General features: G+C 47.6%; 1 protein-coding gene across 1 annotated transcript in view; it reads left to right on the top strand.

Annotated features, from left to right (window-relative positions):
* The window catches only part of Csmd1 (CUB and Sushi multiple domains 1), a 1,673,782-nt gene that overhangs the window by 1,490,585 nt on the left and 164,905 nt on the right, over positions 1-18,292 (top strand). Inside the window, exons 34-37 of the mRNA XM_047550875.1 lie at positions 1,693-1,896; positions 2,775-2,899; positions 3,306-3,402; positions 13,040-13,144. Of these exons, the coding sequence (XP_047406831.1) occupies positions 1,693-1,896; positions 2,775-2,899; positions 3,306-3,402; positions 13,040-13,144 (531 nt within the window). The remainder of the gene's footprint in view (positions 1-1,692; positions 1,897-2,774; positions 2,900-3,305; positions 3,403-13,039; positions 13,145-18,292) is intronic.

Here is an 18,292-nt window from a genome sequence, read left to right as displayed (position 1 = left end):
AATCACATTAATCATAAGTGTCTGTTGCTATGATTCGAAATTACACATTGACATCATAAGATCATCGACAGAGGGGGAAGTGGGTCAGAATGACCCTTACCTAGGTACAAACTGAAGAATGGTTGCTAACATCCACACAATCACTGTTCACATGGTACATTGTTTAGGAGCAACAGGGATCAAAAGAGAGCAATTTTTCATTACATAAGAATTGTCATTTTGTATTGCTAAACGTCACGCTAAGTAACTGATGATGGGCACAGAGGCGGGCTGCTCCCATGGGAGAAGCTTATTTCCTATATAACGTGGAGTCTCAGAGCAAAATGGAGTCTGTTTAGTCATTTCCCTTAGAGTCTGACCTGTAACATTCTCATGGAGTCAGATCTGTCAGCCCATCACAGTGACACATGCTGCCTTTCTTATCCTAGTGACATGAACATGTTCTAGGTACATAGTGCAGTGTTGTTAACTGCAGGCAGAACTTCTTCGGCTTCCCCAGCCGGGCCCTGGGCCTGCCCACTGTGCTGTTGGCTTGTGTAAGCACATGATCGTAGCTCCTAGACTGCCTTGTGTGTGTGGCGGTGGGCAGCACTGGTCCCTTGGGGACTGGCGTGTTTCACTTTGCAGGTGTCCTCGAGGTGCAGGACTTCCTTCCTTTCTAAGGTCAAGTCACATTCCAGTGTACACATGTTTAGACCCCACCTTCTTTACCCATTCTTCTGCTGACAAGACAGCTTGTTCCCCTCTCTTGTCTATAGTGAGTGATCCTACAGAGAGCTTTGGGGTACAGAGTTCTTCTGGGAGCCCTGAATTCAGTTCTCTCAGATGAATATCCAGAGCTGAGCCTGCTGTATCATGTGGTAGTTCTATTTAAATTTTCTTACTAAATGGCAATGGTCATGTCATAAAGAATCTGTATAGGCTGGCTTTCCCCACTAGATTTTAAGATGATGGAGGCTTGTTTTAGTCAGCATTTTTGCTGCTATGACTAAAAGACCTCACAAGAACAAATTTAGAGGAGGAAAAGTTTATTTTCAGAGGTCTCAGTCCATGGACAGTCAGCTCCATCCTTCAGAGCTAGAGGTGAGGCAGAACAACATGGCGGAAGAGTATGGCGGAGGGATGATGATCAGAAAGCAGAGAGAGATAGAGCTCCACATATCGGATACAAAATATACACCCCAAAAGCACATCTCCCATGACCCACCTCCTCAGCCACACCCTACCTGCCTTCAGTCACCACCCTGTAAATCCCATCGGGGATTAATTCACAGATTGGGTGAAGGCTCTCATAACCCAATCATCTCTCCTCCAAACCTTCTTGCATTGTCTCACACAAACTTTTGGGGGACACCACATCCAAACCATAACGAGGCTGAATTCGGTTTCTCTCATTGTGATATGGTGGTGTACTCCTTTGGGTATTCAATTACTTGCTTGAATGCTAATCAGCCCTCATAAAGCACTGTTCTTATGCCCATTTCCTGCTCTAACTGGGAAGTCTGAGGTGGTTCTCGGGTCACCCTGAGCTTGGAGGTGGGTGTGGAGCTGCTCCCGGGGCCAAGCCCCACAGAGGGGTTTGGAGGCGTCGACCTCTGCAGCAGCCTCACTCTCAGCCTCAAGTCTGTTCTCTAGACAAGGTTCATGTTCTGCCCATGAAGACTCAGACAGATGTGTTCTGCTTGCCTTTAGCTGTCCCTCGCACCAGTGACACCCAGTGCAGCTCCGTCCCCGAGCCCAGATACGGGAGGAGAATTGGCTCCGAGTTCTCTGCAGGCTCCATCGTTCGATTTGAGTGCAACCCAGGGTACCTGCTTCAGGGTTCTACGGCTATCCGCTGCCAGTCCGTGCCCAACGCACTCGCTCAGTGGAATGACACGGTGCCCAGCTGTGTTGGTGAGTGGCCTCTGCAGGTGGGGCGACAGGCTCAGGCTGTGGCTCACAGTGCCCAGTGCAGAGCTGCTCTCCAGGGTTGCTATCTGGTCCACCCAGAGTGGCCGTCTCCTCAGCTGCATGATGAGCAGGTTGTGCTCTGAGAAGTGACTGAGCAGCAGCCAACCTGAAGAACGGCTGTCCTGAGACTCTAGAGCAGGGCCAGAGATGCTTCCCCTCTCCACGTCTGAAAGCAGGCCTCGACTCTGAGGTCAGGCTGTAGGACATAATCTCACTCTGGGGTAAAGTGTGATGAAGCAGATTGACTGTAGTACTTGGGTAATGCTCTTTGAATACATCTGTGCTGACGGATGTCTGAAAAGCAAGAGGTTAATGCAGCCTGAGTGGCAATGGCATTGTTAGTTAGAGTGTATTTGCTTCATTTTATGTAGAAAACTCTGGTGTAATCATAATTAGCACTTGCATTCATTTGCATTTTAAGCATCTCTTCTTTGCCTTCTACTTGCTCATAAATCCCTAGTATCATCTGGAGTTGCAGGGCTGTGTTGGAAGAGAGCACTCTGCAGTGGGCTTCAAATTAAGCAGATGAATTATTCTAAATAGAAGTCACTTCGGAGATGCCATTGGTAGGTGCAGTCCCTTCTTAGGAAACCTGAAGAGATGCATTTAGAGGCTCAAAGGCTGGAAGTTAGTAGCACAATAGGTAATCATCATTGGCATGGCTAATTTCAGAGAGACTAAACTCTACCTTGGCTAAAAATGCCATTAGAGCCCTATGGTACAGGTGAAGTTCCTCTTACCATCTGACCACACAGGAAAAGAAAACTGATACCAAATTAACATCCTTGCTGCATTTTACACTTATTCCATGTGGCTTCTAGTTCCATGCAGTGGCAATTTCACTCAACGGAGAGGGACGATTCTTTCCCCTGGGTACCCTGAGCCGTATGGCAACAACCTGAACTGTGTATGGAGGATCACGGTCACGGAGGGCTCTGGAATCCAGGTGTGTCCCTCCAGCCCAGGGCCTCTGGGCTTAGCCAGCTATCCTGGGCTTTCCTTCTTTCCTTTGCTCCTGTCTTTGCCCACTCTTCCTTCCCTCCCTCCCTCTTTCCATCCACCCTTCCTTCCCTCCTTCCTTCCTTCTTTCCTCTCTTCCTCCTTTAGATTGGTCATCTTGAATAGCATAGAACATAATCTATTTCTCTTTTCTTAAAATTTCTACAAAATATTTTCTATTTAGAATACAAACAATTTTAGAATAAAAATTGTCAAGAGTGTTATTTGTAGAGATCTCTGTGTCCTTTCATGGATTATTTTCTTTGCTTTTGATATATGTTTATCACCATCTGATTAGATTAATTATACTCAACCATAAATGAATATTGACTGCACGTCGTGGTGGTTTGCAGATTCAGGTGATCAGCTTCGCCACAGAGCAGAACTGGGACTCGCTTGAGATTCACGACGGTGGGGACGTGACTGGCCCGCGGCTGGGAAGCTTCTCAGGTAGGGGACAGCTCCCGGTCTCTGCTGCTGGGTCGGGATGGGAACCCAAGCAACCAGCAGTGACCGCTGCTGGGGGTTCCCTGCCGGGTTCCTGCGCCTCCAGTGTCCGCAGGGACCTCGTGATCCAGGGAGGGACCCTGAGCCGCTGAGCTCTGCGGAGGTGTCCCGAGGCTGGTTGTGGACAGCAGAAGCCAGTGGCAGCCCTGCAAGCAGGCGGGGAGGGGTGAGGGACGAGGGACGGTTCTTGACCTGGGAGTGGCTCTGTGCCCGGGGCCCCCCGCGCCTGCGGTCCGTCCGTTGTGCCTTGTTCCAGGAGCACCGTCCTTCTCGCCTCAGGGCCCCAAGTGCTGCCAGCTCGGGGGCCAGACCTGCTGCCTCCAGCTGCAGCCAGCCCTCTCGCCTTCCCGGGCTCTCCATGGCACAGATGCCCGTGCACCAGGTGGCTGCCGTGGTCCCTGAGTGCCTCGCAGACCTGGGTCGGTTTGCCTCTGCCCTAGCAGCTCATCGCGCTCCCCACTACGTGAACTTCCCCATCGGAGTAGGGGTGACCAAGGCCCCCGTCCTCCTGGCCGCAGCCTGGTCACAATGGCCAGCCCTTCCAAAGCACCGGTGTGCTGGTTCCTGCTCACACCCGACCCATGTGACCTTGGAAATAGCAGGTGGAACAAGGTTCTGTGCTTTCCTCCTCTTAAAACGAGGGACAAAGATTTAGACGTAGAACTGTCCGAGGTGACAAGTGATGATTCCCTGAGTCACACCCCAGTCTGCTCCTGCGAAATGACCCTGAGGCGTGTCACCCATAGCCATCATGGCCCCTGCCAGCCCCAGGAAGGAAGGCAGGGTTTGTGGGGCGCATGCCTCTCTGTGCGGCCCCTGCATGGAAGGCAGGGCCTGGAGAGGGCCGGGCCCTTCTCAGGGTCTGCCCGAGTTTAACCCTGTCACTTTAAGTGTGTGGGGCCCAGGTCTCTGGCTATGGGCAGATGAATGCACAGAGGTGTCGTGCAGTGCGGTGCCTGAGCGCCCTGCGGACCCGTGAGCGGTGCTGACTGTCCTGTGCTCTCCGCACCCTGCGGAGCTACCACCACAAATGGCCAGTTGAGGTCCAAGGCAGGTAGGTGTCTGGCATTCACCAGAGCAGTATCACTTCAGCCTATAGGTAGGAACCCGGATCTACTCTCATTCTGTTCGAGAACATAAGCACACGATGGCTAGGCTTCTGGTGCTGTAGGAGGGTAAGTGAAATTCTTTCAGAATTCAGAAAAACACAAAGCATTGTAACAGATGAGTGATATGGCTGGGCAAATGGACTTGGCACTGCCTGCAAGGAGGACCTGCGGCTGTGAGCTGGTAGCCAGCACACACAGCTCGCCGTTTTGCTCAGTTCTCTACGTAGTTCGTTCATTTTCTAGACATCGAAGCTTCTTGAGAAAGTGTACTGATCTGCCTTCGTCACACACAATTCCTAGCACCTCTCACACATTCTAAAGAATTCACTTGGCAAAACATGTTTGCCAAGTATGTGTTTTGGCACATTTTTATCTGCAGATCAAATCTCACCATGTGGCAGATCTCTGTGTGTAACAGCCTCCTGTTCAGCCTTCTCTTGAATGACGGCCATGGACTCAGCTTTGAAAATGCGATGCTCTGTTTCCTCATTTGCACTTGGAGTCAGCCAGGTTTTCAGATGAAAGTGTCTTCTGTTGAACTCAGTTTCCACCTAACATTCTCAGGCAGGAACGTGTCACTGAACACACCATAAATGCATGTGAGGCCAGCAAAGGGCCAGAGCAGGCAATAATGAGGCAGCCATGGGACTGACCAAAGTGGCAGGAAAGCGACTTAGAGTAATGGAAGACATGAGCCATGTCCTAGGGACATATGCCAAAGAGTCACGCTGAAAAACAGTGACTCTTCTCATTCCTGTTTTTGAAGTTAGCAAGTAGAAATTTTCTTAAAAAGTTTCTAGACAAACATTTCTGCAATTCAGTTCTGACACCCTTTGCTGGCATTAGGGCTAGTTTGCATGGACTGCACAGCTGGGAGGCAGCACTCTCCGCAGACACCAGCTGCAAGCTCCAGAGCCCCCAGGCCACCTGCACGGCCCCCAGCAGGGACATCCACTCAATACCTCTCTGAAGTAACTCACCGTACTTAGCAAGCTGTGCTTCTACTTAGGATTGCAGTTCTATTAAAAAGGGCACAAATCAGACCGACCAAGTAGACTCAGAGAGTGACAGCAGGCGGGCCCAAACTCAAAGCCCTCATGTCTGCAGATATGCCCCCTTCCAGGCACATGGTGTGTGTCACCACCCAAGGTCAGTGAGCTTTGGGGCGAGGGTTTTCCTTGGTCTTGTGGATGAAGTTCAGCCCCAAGGCTGAACTGATCTGCCACCCTCTGCCCTCCCAGGGATCCCGAGGCTGGTCGACACTGTGGCTCAGGCCCAGCAGCCGACCCTTCCAGTGGCTGCCCCAGTGGGGGTGGCTGTGCTACGGTCGTAACCACACTAACCACCATGCATGACGGGGACGGGCTTCCCACTGCAGGTGTCAAGGGGCGAGCTCGTCTCCTGGACAGCTGGGACCAAGCCGGACAAGCCTGCCCTGCACAGTGGCCGCTGCTGGCAGCCGGAGCAGGACTCCTGCTGCTGCTCTGATTTCTAAGCGTCTCTGATGTGAGATACATAAGAATGAGGACCTTTGCTCTCACTGAATATTGAGACCATGCGGGTGGATGTAGCTGTTGGCCTCGTAGCCTTGTTTTCTTGATACCAGATTTCACCACAGTCTTGCCTGATGCATGCTGGTCAATGGCTCTGCGATGGGGTGGCTAAGCCGGAGGCAGCTCAGAGCTGGTCCCTGGTGGGCAATTTAGATGCTTTTCCAAAGCAGAAATGCAGGTTCTTTACGGTGCAAGACTCAGGTTTGAATCCAGTAATTCTTCCCAAAATAATCTTAGAATTTGTTTGTTGCTTTGAACTTAATTAGTAGAAAAGACAAAGATGTAAGCATTTCAGAAAACTAATAGTGGCTTAAATATAAAAATAAGTGAACCAAGATTTCATTAACTAGTCAGTGAAGATGTAAATCTAATTAAAAGTATGTAACTGGGCCCTAACAACATATAATAATTTTGCTTTATATAGTAATTTTTGTATCCAATTAAGACAAGAGAGCTGATGCAATGTCTCCATGTGTTTAGATTTCAAGTTCCTTTCACCAAAGCAGGTGGGTGGGTGCCGTGTGTCACCGGCGGCACAGGTTTTCTGAAGTTGAACGGACCTCCGTATTTCACAGTTTAACTTTCACGCATCCGTGTGATTCTAAGAGCCCGGAGTTGTCTGATGTTCTCTGAGGCGTCTCCAGCTCCCACACAGTGCCGCCCTACTGACGGAACCCAGCCCTCCGCCCTCCCTCCTCGGCTGGGCTGGGCCGTTGGCTGGTGCTTGTCACCTGAGTGTCCTGGGAGAAGCACAGAGCAGGGGCAGGTTCACCACTTGGGGTCATTTAGGATTGCAGCTCTTGTGATACCAAGTGTCTCTGTGCTTGACGGGAAGAAAATCACCAGGAAAACTCCTGACGTGCTCTCTGTGTGGAGCGGTTCGTGGTCTGGATGGCGAAGTGGCCGTAGAGACTGGTGTTCCTCCTCCCGCTCCCACAGGGCTCTGCGTGGAAACCAGTGGACACTCTCCTGCATTCACTCTTCCCCAGAGGAGGAGAGACGGACTGCTGGGGGACTGGGCTGCAGGGAGCGTGGTCACTGAAGCGCAGGCCCTCACGCCTCATGCCCCACCTTCTCTTTTGCCTTTTCCTCTGCAAATAGATGGGGCTGGGGCTGTTTGTCTATTTTCCTCCCCTATTCGGCCCGCGATGTCTAAGGGACCTTTTATTTTCACCCCTGCAGCCTCCCGGGTGAGTTTCATGATGTCTACTCCACAGCTCGTTCCCAATCTCTGACCTGCCTTCTGCGTGCAGACCCCGGGGTCTCAGTCCGAGGCCCAGTGGGTGAAGAAGTGCCAGGCAGGCAGCAGCCTCAGGCGCAGGACGTTACCCCACACGGCTCGTCAGAAGCCAGCCTCTTCCTTTTGAGGGTTGTGAGGTGTTTGTCCTGATTTTAAAAAGAGAACTTGGTCTCACTTCTGGCTCTGGGTCCTCTCCTATTCACTCTTGGTCAGACACACGAGGCAGTGAAGAATGGGTTGTCTGTAGACTCCGCAGGAATTGGTTGGTTTCAGCGGATTTTGTTAAGGGCAGGATGAATTTTAAGATTTCATATTGCCCTCTTTCCTTTCCTGTGTTCTTTTTGGATTGTTTGTCTTGGTTAGGGACCAAGTGAGGGGAAGTGGTCCGAGGTGGCATCTGGTAGGGGTGGGGAGTGACATTCCTGTGGAGGGGAAGGTCAGCAGCTGAGCACAGAAAACACACACAGGGGATGAGGCATCCCAGGCCTCTCAGTGCCCAAGAGGAGCGTTAGAAAGCCGCGGTCCAGGAAGGCTGGGCAGAGCTGCTGCGTGTGGTCTGATCAGAGACGGTGGTGTGTGCTCGTGGTGGTATAGACTGCCCTGCTCCCGAGTGGAAACCCATGTGTGGGGCTCCCTGTGTCCGGCCTGTCTTCCGAGGCGTGCAGCAGGGACACCCCTCCACAGCACCCTCCCCGTGCCCACGCGCACCTGCTAAGCAGGACTCTGACCTGTGCTCCCCCAGGGGACCAAAATCCCTGGAGAACACGTGGCTCCAAGGCTGCAGTAGGAGGAAAATCACTAAGAGCTATTTTGCATAAAATAAAAGTTCCCGACCCCTTGCTGAGGTAAGTCGGGTCCCTGCTGAGGGCGCCAGCTCGTAGATGCAGGTGTCAGGGTCGAAGGCCATCGTCTGGCAACGATGACGACAATGATGAAGCTTTGGAGCATCGTGGGTGCTGAGGGTGGAGAGGCCCAGGACCTGCGCAGTCTCAAGACCCCCATCCCAGGATCACCACGGAAGGGGACAGCAGTGACCACAGCCACGGCAGCACCACCATCCTGAGTGAAGAGCACCAAGGATCCTGGATGAGGGGCCATGGCCTGTGTTGCTCCCTGATGGCCCGGCTCCCAAACAACCAGGAACACAGCTCGGCTCCTTGCCACCTGGCCCTGGCTGTGGTGTGAGCTGCCCCTGCGGCCAACACAGGCAGCCATCCAAGGGTCCAGGCCAGAAGACCAGGGCGAGGTGTCAGCGCAGAAACCATTGCAGCCTCTTTGCTGGCAGGTGGTTGGGACTTAGCAAGGGCTGGAGCTCAGGTGGCAGCGTGGCGTCCTGCTGGTCTGGACCCTGTTTTAAGAAGGTGGGCTGGATTTTATAAGACAGGAGTCTCGTGTGCACAGCTTGTTCACGAGTGGCTTGGGATAGAGCAATCCCAAACACACGCATACCTATGTGTGTATTATAGGTAGTTATCTAAAAAAGAATCTTGTAAGTACCATTATCTAACAAAGTGGATGCACCAGAATGTCCCGTATCGCACCTGCAAGTTTTCTTTAAGCTAGAAATTATTTCAAAACTCTAAGAATGAGATTTTTTAAAAAATTATATGGAAAAAAGGACCAATCATTCAAAAAGTTTGAATGTGTTGGCATGCAATCAATATTTAAACATGTTTGTTTCTGCAATGCTTTAAAAAAGTACTGATAAAGGAGATATTGAACTCATCTTAGTTGTTGAATAAAACAAACAAGAATGAGCAGGCATCAGAGGTTCATCTTCCAGGAAATGCGACCGACGTCTCTAATAAATTCAGTGTTTTGATTTTTCATTTCTGCTTGGACAGGCATATGCATGTAGGACTTTTTGTAAGCCATTTAAAATCATTTTGGAAGTAGGCAGGTTATAAATTATAAATGAATAAAATAGAGTAAAATGCATACAAATCTGTAGCTGCCAATCAATATTAAAGGAAAGTAAACATCGGTGTGCTGAGAGTGGAATCTTCAGGGACCATAATAAAATTCCTTGGTTTTCCTTGTTATGTGTGGTTCTATCTAGGTCACAGTAAAGCAATGTGATCGAAAATATGCTGCCTATGGAAGAATTTCTTAAGAGATGTTGAGTTGCATTTAGTGTGAGAATGAGCTGCTAGTGAGGGTCCATTCGGGAGGGACTAGGAGCCCACGGGAGGTACGTTTGGACCCTCTGTCCAGCTGCAGTGGCCTCCAGGCCCCCAGATGAGTGTCCCAGCTGGGCATCAAGATCCAGCATCGCTGGTACGACAGAGTGAGTATATTTCACAGGAGTACAAGGAGGGCTGTTCGTGAATTTATTTACTGCCATTATTAGTGAGGCCATGGTAATTCACAAAGCACTTTCATCTGTGCTACTACTCATGTATTACCCACATGTAATACAGACATTATTTTTACTGTATTAGGATATATTGATTAGGACATATTAATATTTTGTAGTTGACTTAAGGTGAGAGAGATAATTTGTGTCAGAACTAGGACAGAAATGATTCTGTGATTTTACCAAATGGCAACCGTGGAAGATTGAAGAAACGGAAACACGGAGCATTGCGTGCTGAATCCCCGTGGGTGCCGTCATGGTGCTGGTGACTGGGGCTACTGAATAAAGTCCGAGTCGAGGAAGCTAGGTGCTCATCTCCTAAAGGGGGTACAAGGGAAAAAATCGAACCACGCATGAACCACTGCGTGAGAAGGGGATTCCAGGTGTGGATTCAGGGAGAAGATACATGACCGTACACAGTCGGCTTCTCTAAAGAAGGCGAGAGCAGAGCCCTGGCCCTAGTCACTGGGAGGAGACCAGAGCTGGGACGCAGAGGATGAAAGTGTCTCGCTAAAGGTTTCAAGTTGAAGAGCACAGAGGACTGGAAACCGTCACTGAGTCCCCAGACTCCAGGCATGGCCAGCAAACCTGGCGCATGCACCATGATGGAAGCCTAGCGGGTCCAGTTGGCAGGCCTGCAGTAACGTGTTTCTCCTTCCACCCATGTCATCCAAGACATCAAAGCAAGGCACGAGAGGACAGCAAGCCTTCCAGGAGAGGAACGAAGCAGGCCGAAGAGGCGATCTGTGAGCAATTCTGTGAGGAAGCGGCTTGAGTTGGCTCATGAGAGGAGCCTTCGCGTCCTCCACATCCTTCCTGAACCGCCGGGCGCCTCAGTGTCCTTCACAGCTGCCCTGCCCTGGAGGAGGGGCGGGGGCAGGAGATTGCGCCACAGAGAGACGCGTGTTCGTTATGGATGGAGATCCAACACTCCTGCGTCTGTGCTTCATTGTGTTAGGTAGTTTCAAACATCTGCCCTTTTTATTATGCTTGTGCTGACCAGCAGGAGAGGCTGCCGCTCAGACCACAGTTGTTCCTTTTAAAAATTATCCTTCCTTCTATCTACCTACCATCTATCATCTTTCTATCTACCTATCATCTATCATCTATCATTTATCTATCATCTATCTTTCTATCATCTATCATCTATGCATCATCTATCTATTTTTCTATCATCTATCATCTACCTTTCTATCTACCTATCATCTATCTATCTATCATCTATCATCTATCTATCATCTATCATCTATCTTTCTATCATCTATCTATCATCTACCTTTCTATCTACCTATCATCTATCTATCATCTATCTTTCTACCTATCATCTATCATCTATCTATCATCTATCATCTACCTTTCTATCTACCTATCATCTATCTATATTCTATCTTTCTATCTACCTATCATCTATCATCTATCTATCATCTATCTATCATCTACCTTTCTATCTACCTATCATCTATCTATCATCTATCTTTCTATCTACCTATCATCTATCTATCTATCATCTATCTTTCTATCTACCTATCATCTATCATCTATCTATCATCTCTCTATCATCTATCATCTATCTTTTTTCTATCTACCTACCTATCATCTATCTATCCTTCTATCTATCATCTCTCTGCCTACTTCCCTGTCTTTATCCTGTCTATAATCTTTCTCCATCTCTCCATCTGTCTATCTGCTCTCCATCCCCCCACCTTCTCTCAATCATCCATCTATCATCTATCATTTGTATCTATCAAGTCAAGTACAACAAAGAGGTTAAAGTAGTGAGCACCCTCTGTTTCTCATTCAGCATGTAGCTACAGTGTGTTAGGCACTGGTGATTTAGGCTTGAAAAGGCCCCATTACCTGGGACCAACTCCTCTTCGCAGCCCTGGAATTGAGGCACAGACCCCACGTGGGTCTCAGGCAGGAGCACTAACTTCCCCGAGGTTCTAGGTGTGCATTCACCTCCTCCTGCAGGCTTTCTAGTTGGAGAACAACTGTCTACTCAGTGACTCAGCAGTGGCTTGGCTTAGAAAGGGCTGGAGACTCATGCATGGGAAAATGAGAAAAGGCCCAGTGGCCTGGGGCAGGGGGAAAGAGCCCACTCCAGGCTTATGAATATGGGAAACCTTGAAACAAGAAGAGGGAATTATGAAAAAGGAAGTAGTGAGAAGAAGCTCAAGATGCAGGCAGTGGTCAGCTCTTGCACAGTCCTTAGGTCAAATCAGGGAGTCTGAGGGCGGGTCTCAACATGATCAGGAATCTGAGCATTTCAGCATGACTTTGCCATGCACATGGTTTTTAAAGAGCTTTCTGTTTGCTAAATCAAGACTGTGCTGACTGCACAAGAGGGGACCAGAGCATAAGTTAGGGATGGTCATGCTGACGTGGCTAAGCCCGCCGCTGGCCTGCACTGGGTGATGGGCAAAGGTGGCCAGAGGAGGAGAGGAGCCTGTTGAGGACAGGATTTAGGAAGCAAGTTGGTTGGCACCGGATGGAGGTGGTGGGGGTCATGGGGAGGAGGGGGCATCAGTGTGGCAGTATTGGTAGCACCGCTCACAGGTGCAGCAGGGGCCAGGAGCAGCTCAGGTAAAGAGCCTCAGCACAACAAGAGAGAGAGCTGGTCTTTCCTGGAGTGGCTGCTTTAATTAAAGCTATTGGGGGTGGGGGGACTGGTACATTCCGTGGAGAACAAAGGATGAGCATTTTGTATTCTCAATACCGTTCACCCTCTTTGAAGAGTTACCACCTTCCTTACTATTGTTAGAGCATCTTTTCTTTCTTTGCACCCGAGCACTAACTTGGGCATAGGTCACACTGACAACCTGCCTGCATTGTGGTGAGTCTCACCCAAGCACATGCCTTGAGGCCCAGCTTGCGGACGCTCTTACTTACAGATGATTTGGGTACTGGAGAGACTAGAGCATACACATTTTCTGAAAGAGTTGTTAAGCTTGCTTATCAGCCCCATACGGACACCCCTGCGGAATTCTGCAGACTTGTCAGTGATGGGCACACTTGACATGCCTTCCTGCATCACGGTGTCCCCTAGCCCTTGTCCTCCGCCTCTGTGCTCCTCCTAGTGTTCCTGCAACGCAGGGTGGGGCCGGGGAGTGAAGGGAGCATTCCTTTCACACACGTTAGCTGAAATCCTTTGCAGATCTTGGTGGGAAGAGGGTTCAGAGTGAGCCACACGGGGACAGAGCTCCCCAGCACACACTCAGACCAACCAGGGGCAAAGGAGACCAGCTCGAGGGTGCTTAAGTCTGAATGGGCATGTGTGCGTCCTGTGCTGGGTGTCAGCGCTCTCTGCCTCCTCTCTCCCCAGGTACCACCGTGCCTGCGCTGCTGAACAGCACGTCCAACCAGCTCTACCTGCGCTTCCAGTCTGACATCAGCGTGGCCGCTGCGGGTTTTCACCTGGAATACAAAAGTAAGGCCATGACTTCTGTGTCTTTCATTGCTGCGTTGACTCACTTTCTGAAAGGAACCTCTGCTCATCCACAGTGACATTTTGTTGTTCAAAAACTATGAAAATTTATGAAAATGAGTCTTACAAAACTGAGGTTGTATGAGACCTTCCTTCTGGAAGGCAAATTAATGGAGAAATGTAGAAGTTAGTATCTGGGATAATTATGAAAAACAACTGCTATAATTTCTGGTTGTTTGTGTTAAAAAATGCAAACACTGTAATATGACTGGTTTTCTATGAGTGATAACAAGTATTCATATCCACATCCAAAGACAGAAAATTCTAATTTCCAACTAGATTATGCCATAAGCCTCTTTCATTTATAGTCTCAAAGACGGTTAAAATAAGAACTCCCAGAGAGCGGTGGCTTCAGGGCCTGTGTCTACATGTTATTCATTTTAATTAGAAGAAAGAATGGCGGAGGCGACACTAGCCTCTGGGAAATGGATGTAAGGAGATTTAATCGTCTGGTGAGCAGGACGACAAAGGTCGAATGCTCACCTCTTCCTTGGTGTCTGATCTTGCAGGTGGACTCTGCAGAAGTGAAGTGAGGATCTGCAGTGAGAGGTTTATTTTAGGACATGTTTTCAAGCATTAGAAATGCTGGTGTTGGTATTCATCTCCTTTAATAAGCAGTTGCAAATAAGCAAATACACAGACAAGCTTTAATAAGTGATTTTTGAATCGAGACAAATGTTTTCCAGGATGTAAGTGCATGCATGCTTTGAAGGGCTGCATTTCCAGCTGGTGATAAATATTCTGAACCAGCCACAAACCACAGGCCTGTTTCACATTCTGGTTAAATTTCCCTACTTATTACAGGCATTTGCATGCAAGTTTATTCTAATTTATATGAATAGGAATACTTTAGTGAAAGTATAAAAGGATACTGCAGATGTTATTTATGTAGAATATGCCTGGAAAAATCTACTCTGATGCATTTTGCCAATGTCTGTAAATAGGAAAACGAAAACCTTATTTATGATAGTGTTAATAAATTCATTAATATTTGAGCAGTATTATAATTGGTAAATGACCTTCTCCTTTCCAAAGTTATATTGTAGTTTCCGGCTTTTCATTCACTCTTCATGGGACGATGTGCTACTAAAATAATTAGTCTGTAATTATTGTAACAATTATCTGGTACTCACATGGGCTGCTGCTCTATCAATAGAATTATCTACATTCCTCTTTATTCCTAGTCAATATAGTTCACTAAGAAACTCGCCTATTTCTCATTGAAATGAGCTGCATTCAAGAATCCAAAGCCTTGCTTGATACTCCAGAATCTTAATTACTTAAAGCATTTTTTTATTTGGCCAAACAAAAGGACACATATTCCTTAGTTGTAAATTTCTCTTTCAAGTGGTTATATTTTGACACTAAAACACACCCTGCTGAGAGCACATTTCTCTTGGGTATTTAGAAAAGTCATTCTTTGCTCTAACTCTTCATGCCAGTTTGAAATATGGATGCTTTGATGTGCTTGTACAATCAACCTTGCTAACATCAGCATCAAATCACATTAAGGCTGTTGACACTGTCACCAAGAGTATCTGTTGCTTTAAATTCATCAATATATTTGAACATCCACCTTAAAATATGTATTGTCAATCTACAAATCTCTAAATTCACGTTTTTCACTAAAACACACCTTGGCAAAATAAAATGAAAACAAGCATCAAGTGTAGACAGACTTGATGCCTGAGCTTGCCTGAAACCTCTCAGCTCTGCTCATCCTTCCGTACCTCTGCACTTTTGGGTGAATTAACAGAACTCACAGTATCCTTCACCTGCCGAGCCCATTGCCCTGCCAAGGTCTGAGCACAAGCATGGGCACAACCACCATCTACCAGGAACGCTGCTTATTGAGCACCTCAGTGGGAGTCCCAGCCTCCCTGCACAGGGCAGGCCGTGATGGTGCTGTCTACCAGTGGGGGCACATTACATCAGCAGCAGGTGGAAACACGTGGGGGACAGAGTGCTTGGGAGTCCACAGTGCTCAAGTCGTCCGGCTCTGGAACTGGAGGTGTGAATGATGGCCACTCCACACCTGCTCCATCAGGGCAGCAGCATGAGCTCACCTGGAGCAGCAACAGGGCTGCAAAGTAGTGCTGGTGGGAATTGCTGAGACAAAATCTCCTTTCCCTGGAAGGGATGCGCTGTAACACAACAGTGATGACAAAGATTCCAAGGAAGTTTGTTCCAGATTCTCTGTGAGCTCATGTGGTCCAGAGGAGAGCTGAAGCCTTCAGGATCTCTGAATACTTGACAAGTCCTTTAGTTATCAGCTACCTGTCCTTCTTTTATGTTGAATGACTCCATTGGACATTTGAGAGTGAAGACAAGGACCACACTTACTCTGGGCTCTTTCTTGAAGAAAATCAACCAAATCAAAGGATAGCAAATATCTAGAAATTCTAGAGTGCAGACATGTGGACAAAGGTAACATTGGTTTATTCTGGAAATTCCAAAACCTGACCTCAGATGCCCATCAAGGAACTTGTTCCTAAGGAGCCAGATGACGGTGACTATTTTGTGCTTGGTCTTGATTTCAGTGGGGTCTGGGGAAGAGAACCCAAAAGATTCAATGCTTAGTCTGACACCGGAGTGCTTCCTTGTGCCCATCAATTTTTCTGTTTGTCTTCCTCTGTTCTCTGTCAGCTTTTGGTTTAATTATTTTATCTTTTCCTGTCAGCATCAGTCTGTAGAATCTGCAGATCAAGATGGGATTGTCTCAACCTTTCTGCCCTCCCTCCCAAGGCTGTCAAATTCCACCTGAGACTGGTCTTGGGTGGAAATTCCCTGCCAATCCCAAGGACTAGAAGACCTCTGTCTTGGAACAGGCACAAGATCATAAGCTTATGCCGTCCTCCCTGGCTCATCTCTAGATATGGAAAATGCTTTCATCTCCCTTCTCTGAGCTGTCTGCATGCCTGGCCCATGCACTGAGGTGATGGGTTTTGCTTCTCCTTCACAGCAACTAGCAGCTGTGTTTCTAAGGGTGAAGGTTCAGGAAGTGCCTGGTGTTCACAGAGCCCTGCTCTGGGGACCAGGGAGCTCTGCTTTAACCACTCAGAGTCGGTTCTGTGGAAGGAAGAGCAGACCCCTTCTGTGTGCCTGCCGTGGGCTCAGGTTGAACCAGTTTCTGTCCTCTTGTGTGCCCTGTCCCAGAGATAGCCTGTGTCCCTCCCTCCTGAAGGGGCTGTTCTTTAGAATTGGGGTCACCTGGTTACCTGCAAATTCAGTGCCCTGATGGATTTGCAAGAGTTGTGATCTTATGGTTTAGCCTTTTCTCCTTATTAGGGTAGGAGTGATGTTTCATTTTGCAGATTTCTATATCCCAAATGGATGAGATTTTTAAATTGCTCTGGTTCAAGGTTTTTTTTTTTTTTTTTTTTTAACTTAGAGGTTTTAAAATTGCTCTAGTGGATTTTAATGTTACTCTTGGGGTTTTAGAGATTTTAAATTGCTCTAGTTTAAGGATAGTTATATGAATGCTAAAAATATTTTTTAGGTTAACTATTGAGAAATGTTTCTTGAGTCCCTGTTTTTAAATGAAATTATCCATCTGCCTATCATCTAACTCACACCTAACTTTTAAGTAGTATTGTTTCATCTTAATTGTGAAAAAATTCATGAGTATACTACAGAGTTAAATTTAAAGTACATGTACAATGCAGATGAGCTCTCAGTGGGATAATGCATGTGATGGAGAACTGCTGGCCGCATCGAGATGGCTTGCAGTAAACGCCATCCCTTCTGATGTGCTGGTGGCAGTCAGGTCTGCGAGTCCTGTTTCCCATGCTCAGCCTTTTTTGAGAAGTGCACTGTGTTGCAGGTTGAGTTCCTGGCAGCTCTGTCCTGTGAGTTAGAGGTACCTGCAGGGCCCCACCATACCCCTCTACCTGAAGCTTGTTTCGTAAGCCCACCCACGTGCCCGGCCTCTGCTGCAGCCTCTCACAGTTCTAGCCATAGAGTGCCAACAGGTGAGCCCAGCAGACTCCAAGGTCATTCTGCACGTGGAAGCTTTTCTTCTCACTGCCTCTTTCAACAGGTGATTTTCTGGTCAGAATTCACTCCTGGGAAAACCAATGGAGTAAAAATAATATTTCTAGAGTCCATAAGATGTGCCACTTGCCTGGAAAGCCAGTAAAGAGATAAGGTCCTGTGCAGGACGCATGTCAGCTAAACTGCAACACAACTCAGCCAGGCTGTGCTGGGCTGGGACAGCAGATGCCACAGAGGAACCCGGCCTGACTGTGCACACGCCGCAGCCAGGCGGGGCGGGACCCCCCAGGTGCACAAAGGGCCGGGAAGTCAGCGACCCCCTCACCAGTGAAAGAGAGAAAACCAGAAGAAAAGTCAGGGCAGCAACTCCTCCATGATTTAAATTGAATGACATAAAAGATTGAATTGAGATTTTTTTTACGTTCTTGCCATACTTGCAAGTTCAGTGCATTAATTTTTATTAGTTAAATTAATATTGATCATTATAAGTATAAAATATTTTACTTCTCTTATACAGACATTTATTTTTACAGTTATTAAATTGAAAAGCCTGAGATTATATTACTATTTCAAGTATAAGTTCAAGACTTACACATGATTAAGTCCTTCTTACATGCATTACATCAAACTTACACATGATTAAGTCCTTCTTACATGCATTACATCAAACTTACACATGATTAAGTCCTTCTTACATGCATTATGTCAAACTTACACATGATTAAGTCTTTCTTACATGCATTATGTCAAACTTACACATGATTAAGTCCTACTTACATGCATATGTCAAACTTACACATGATTAAGTCCTACTTACATGCATATGTCAAACTTACACATGATTAAGTCCTTCTTACATGCATATGTCAAACTTACACATGATTAAGTCCTTCTTACATGCATACGTCATTGGCAGCTAGGTGTGCAGTGAAATCGTATCGTGGATCAACAAGACCTTGACCCAAAGAGACACAGTTAAATGCATAAAAATAAGACCACCTGGATTTGTAAAAATGACAACCTGTCTTCTCCTATAATATTTAGTGCATCTTTAAAACTATGTGCATGATGAGGAAATGATTTTAAAACAATCAAAGA

Source organism: Sciurus carolinensis, chromosome 4, assembly GCF_902686445.1.
Source record: "Sciurus carolinensis chromosome 4, mSciCar1.2, whole genome shotgun sequence".
In the NCBI taxonomy this organism is placed as follows: domain Eukaryota; kingdom Metazoa; phylum Chordata; class Mammalia; order Rodentia; family Sciuridae; genus Sciurus; species Sciurus carolinensis.
Note: the sequence above shows the minus strand (reverse complement) of the source record. Positions and strands in the feature narration are given on the sequence as shown.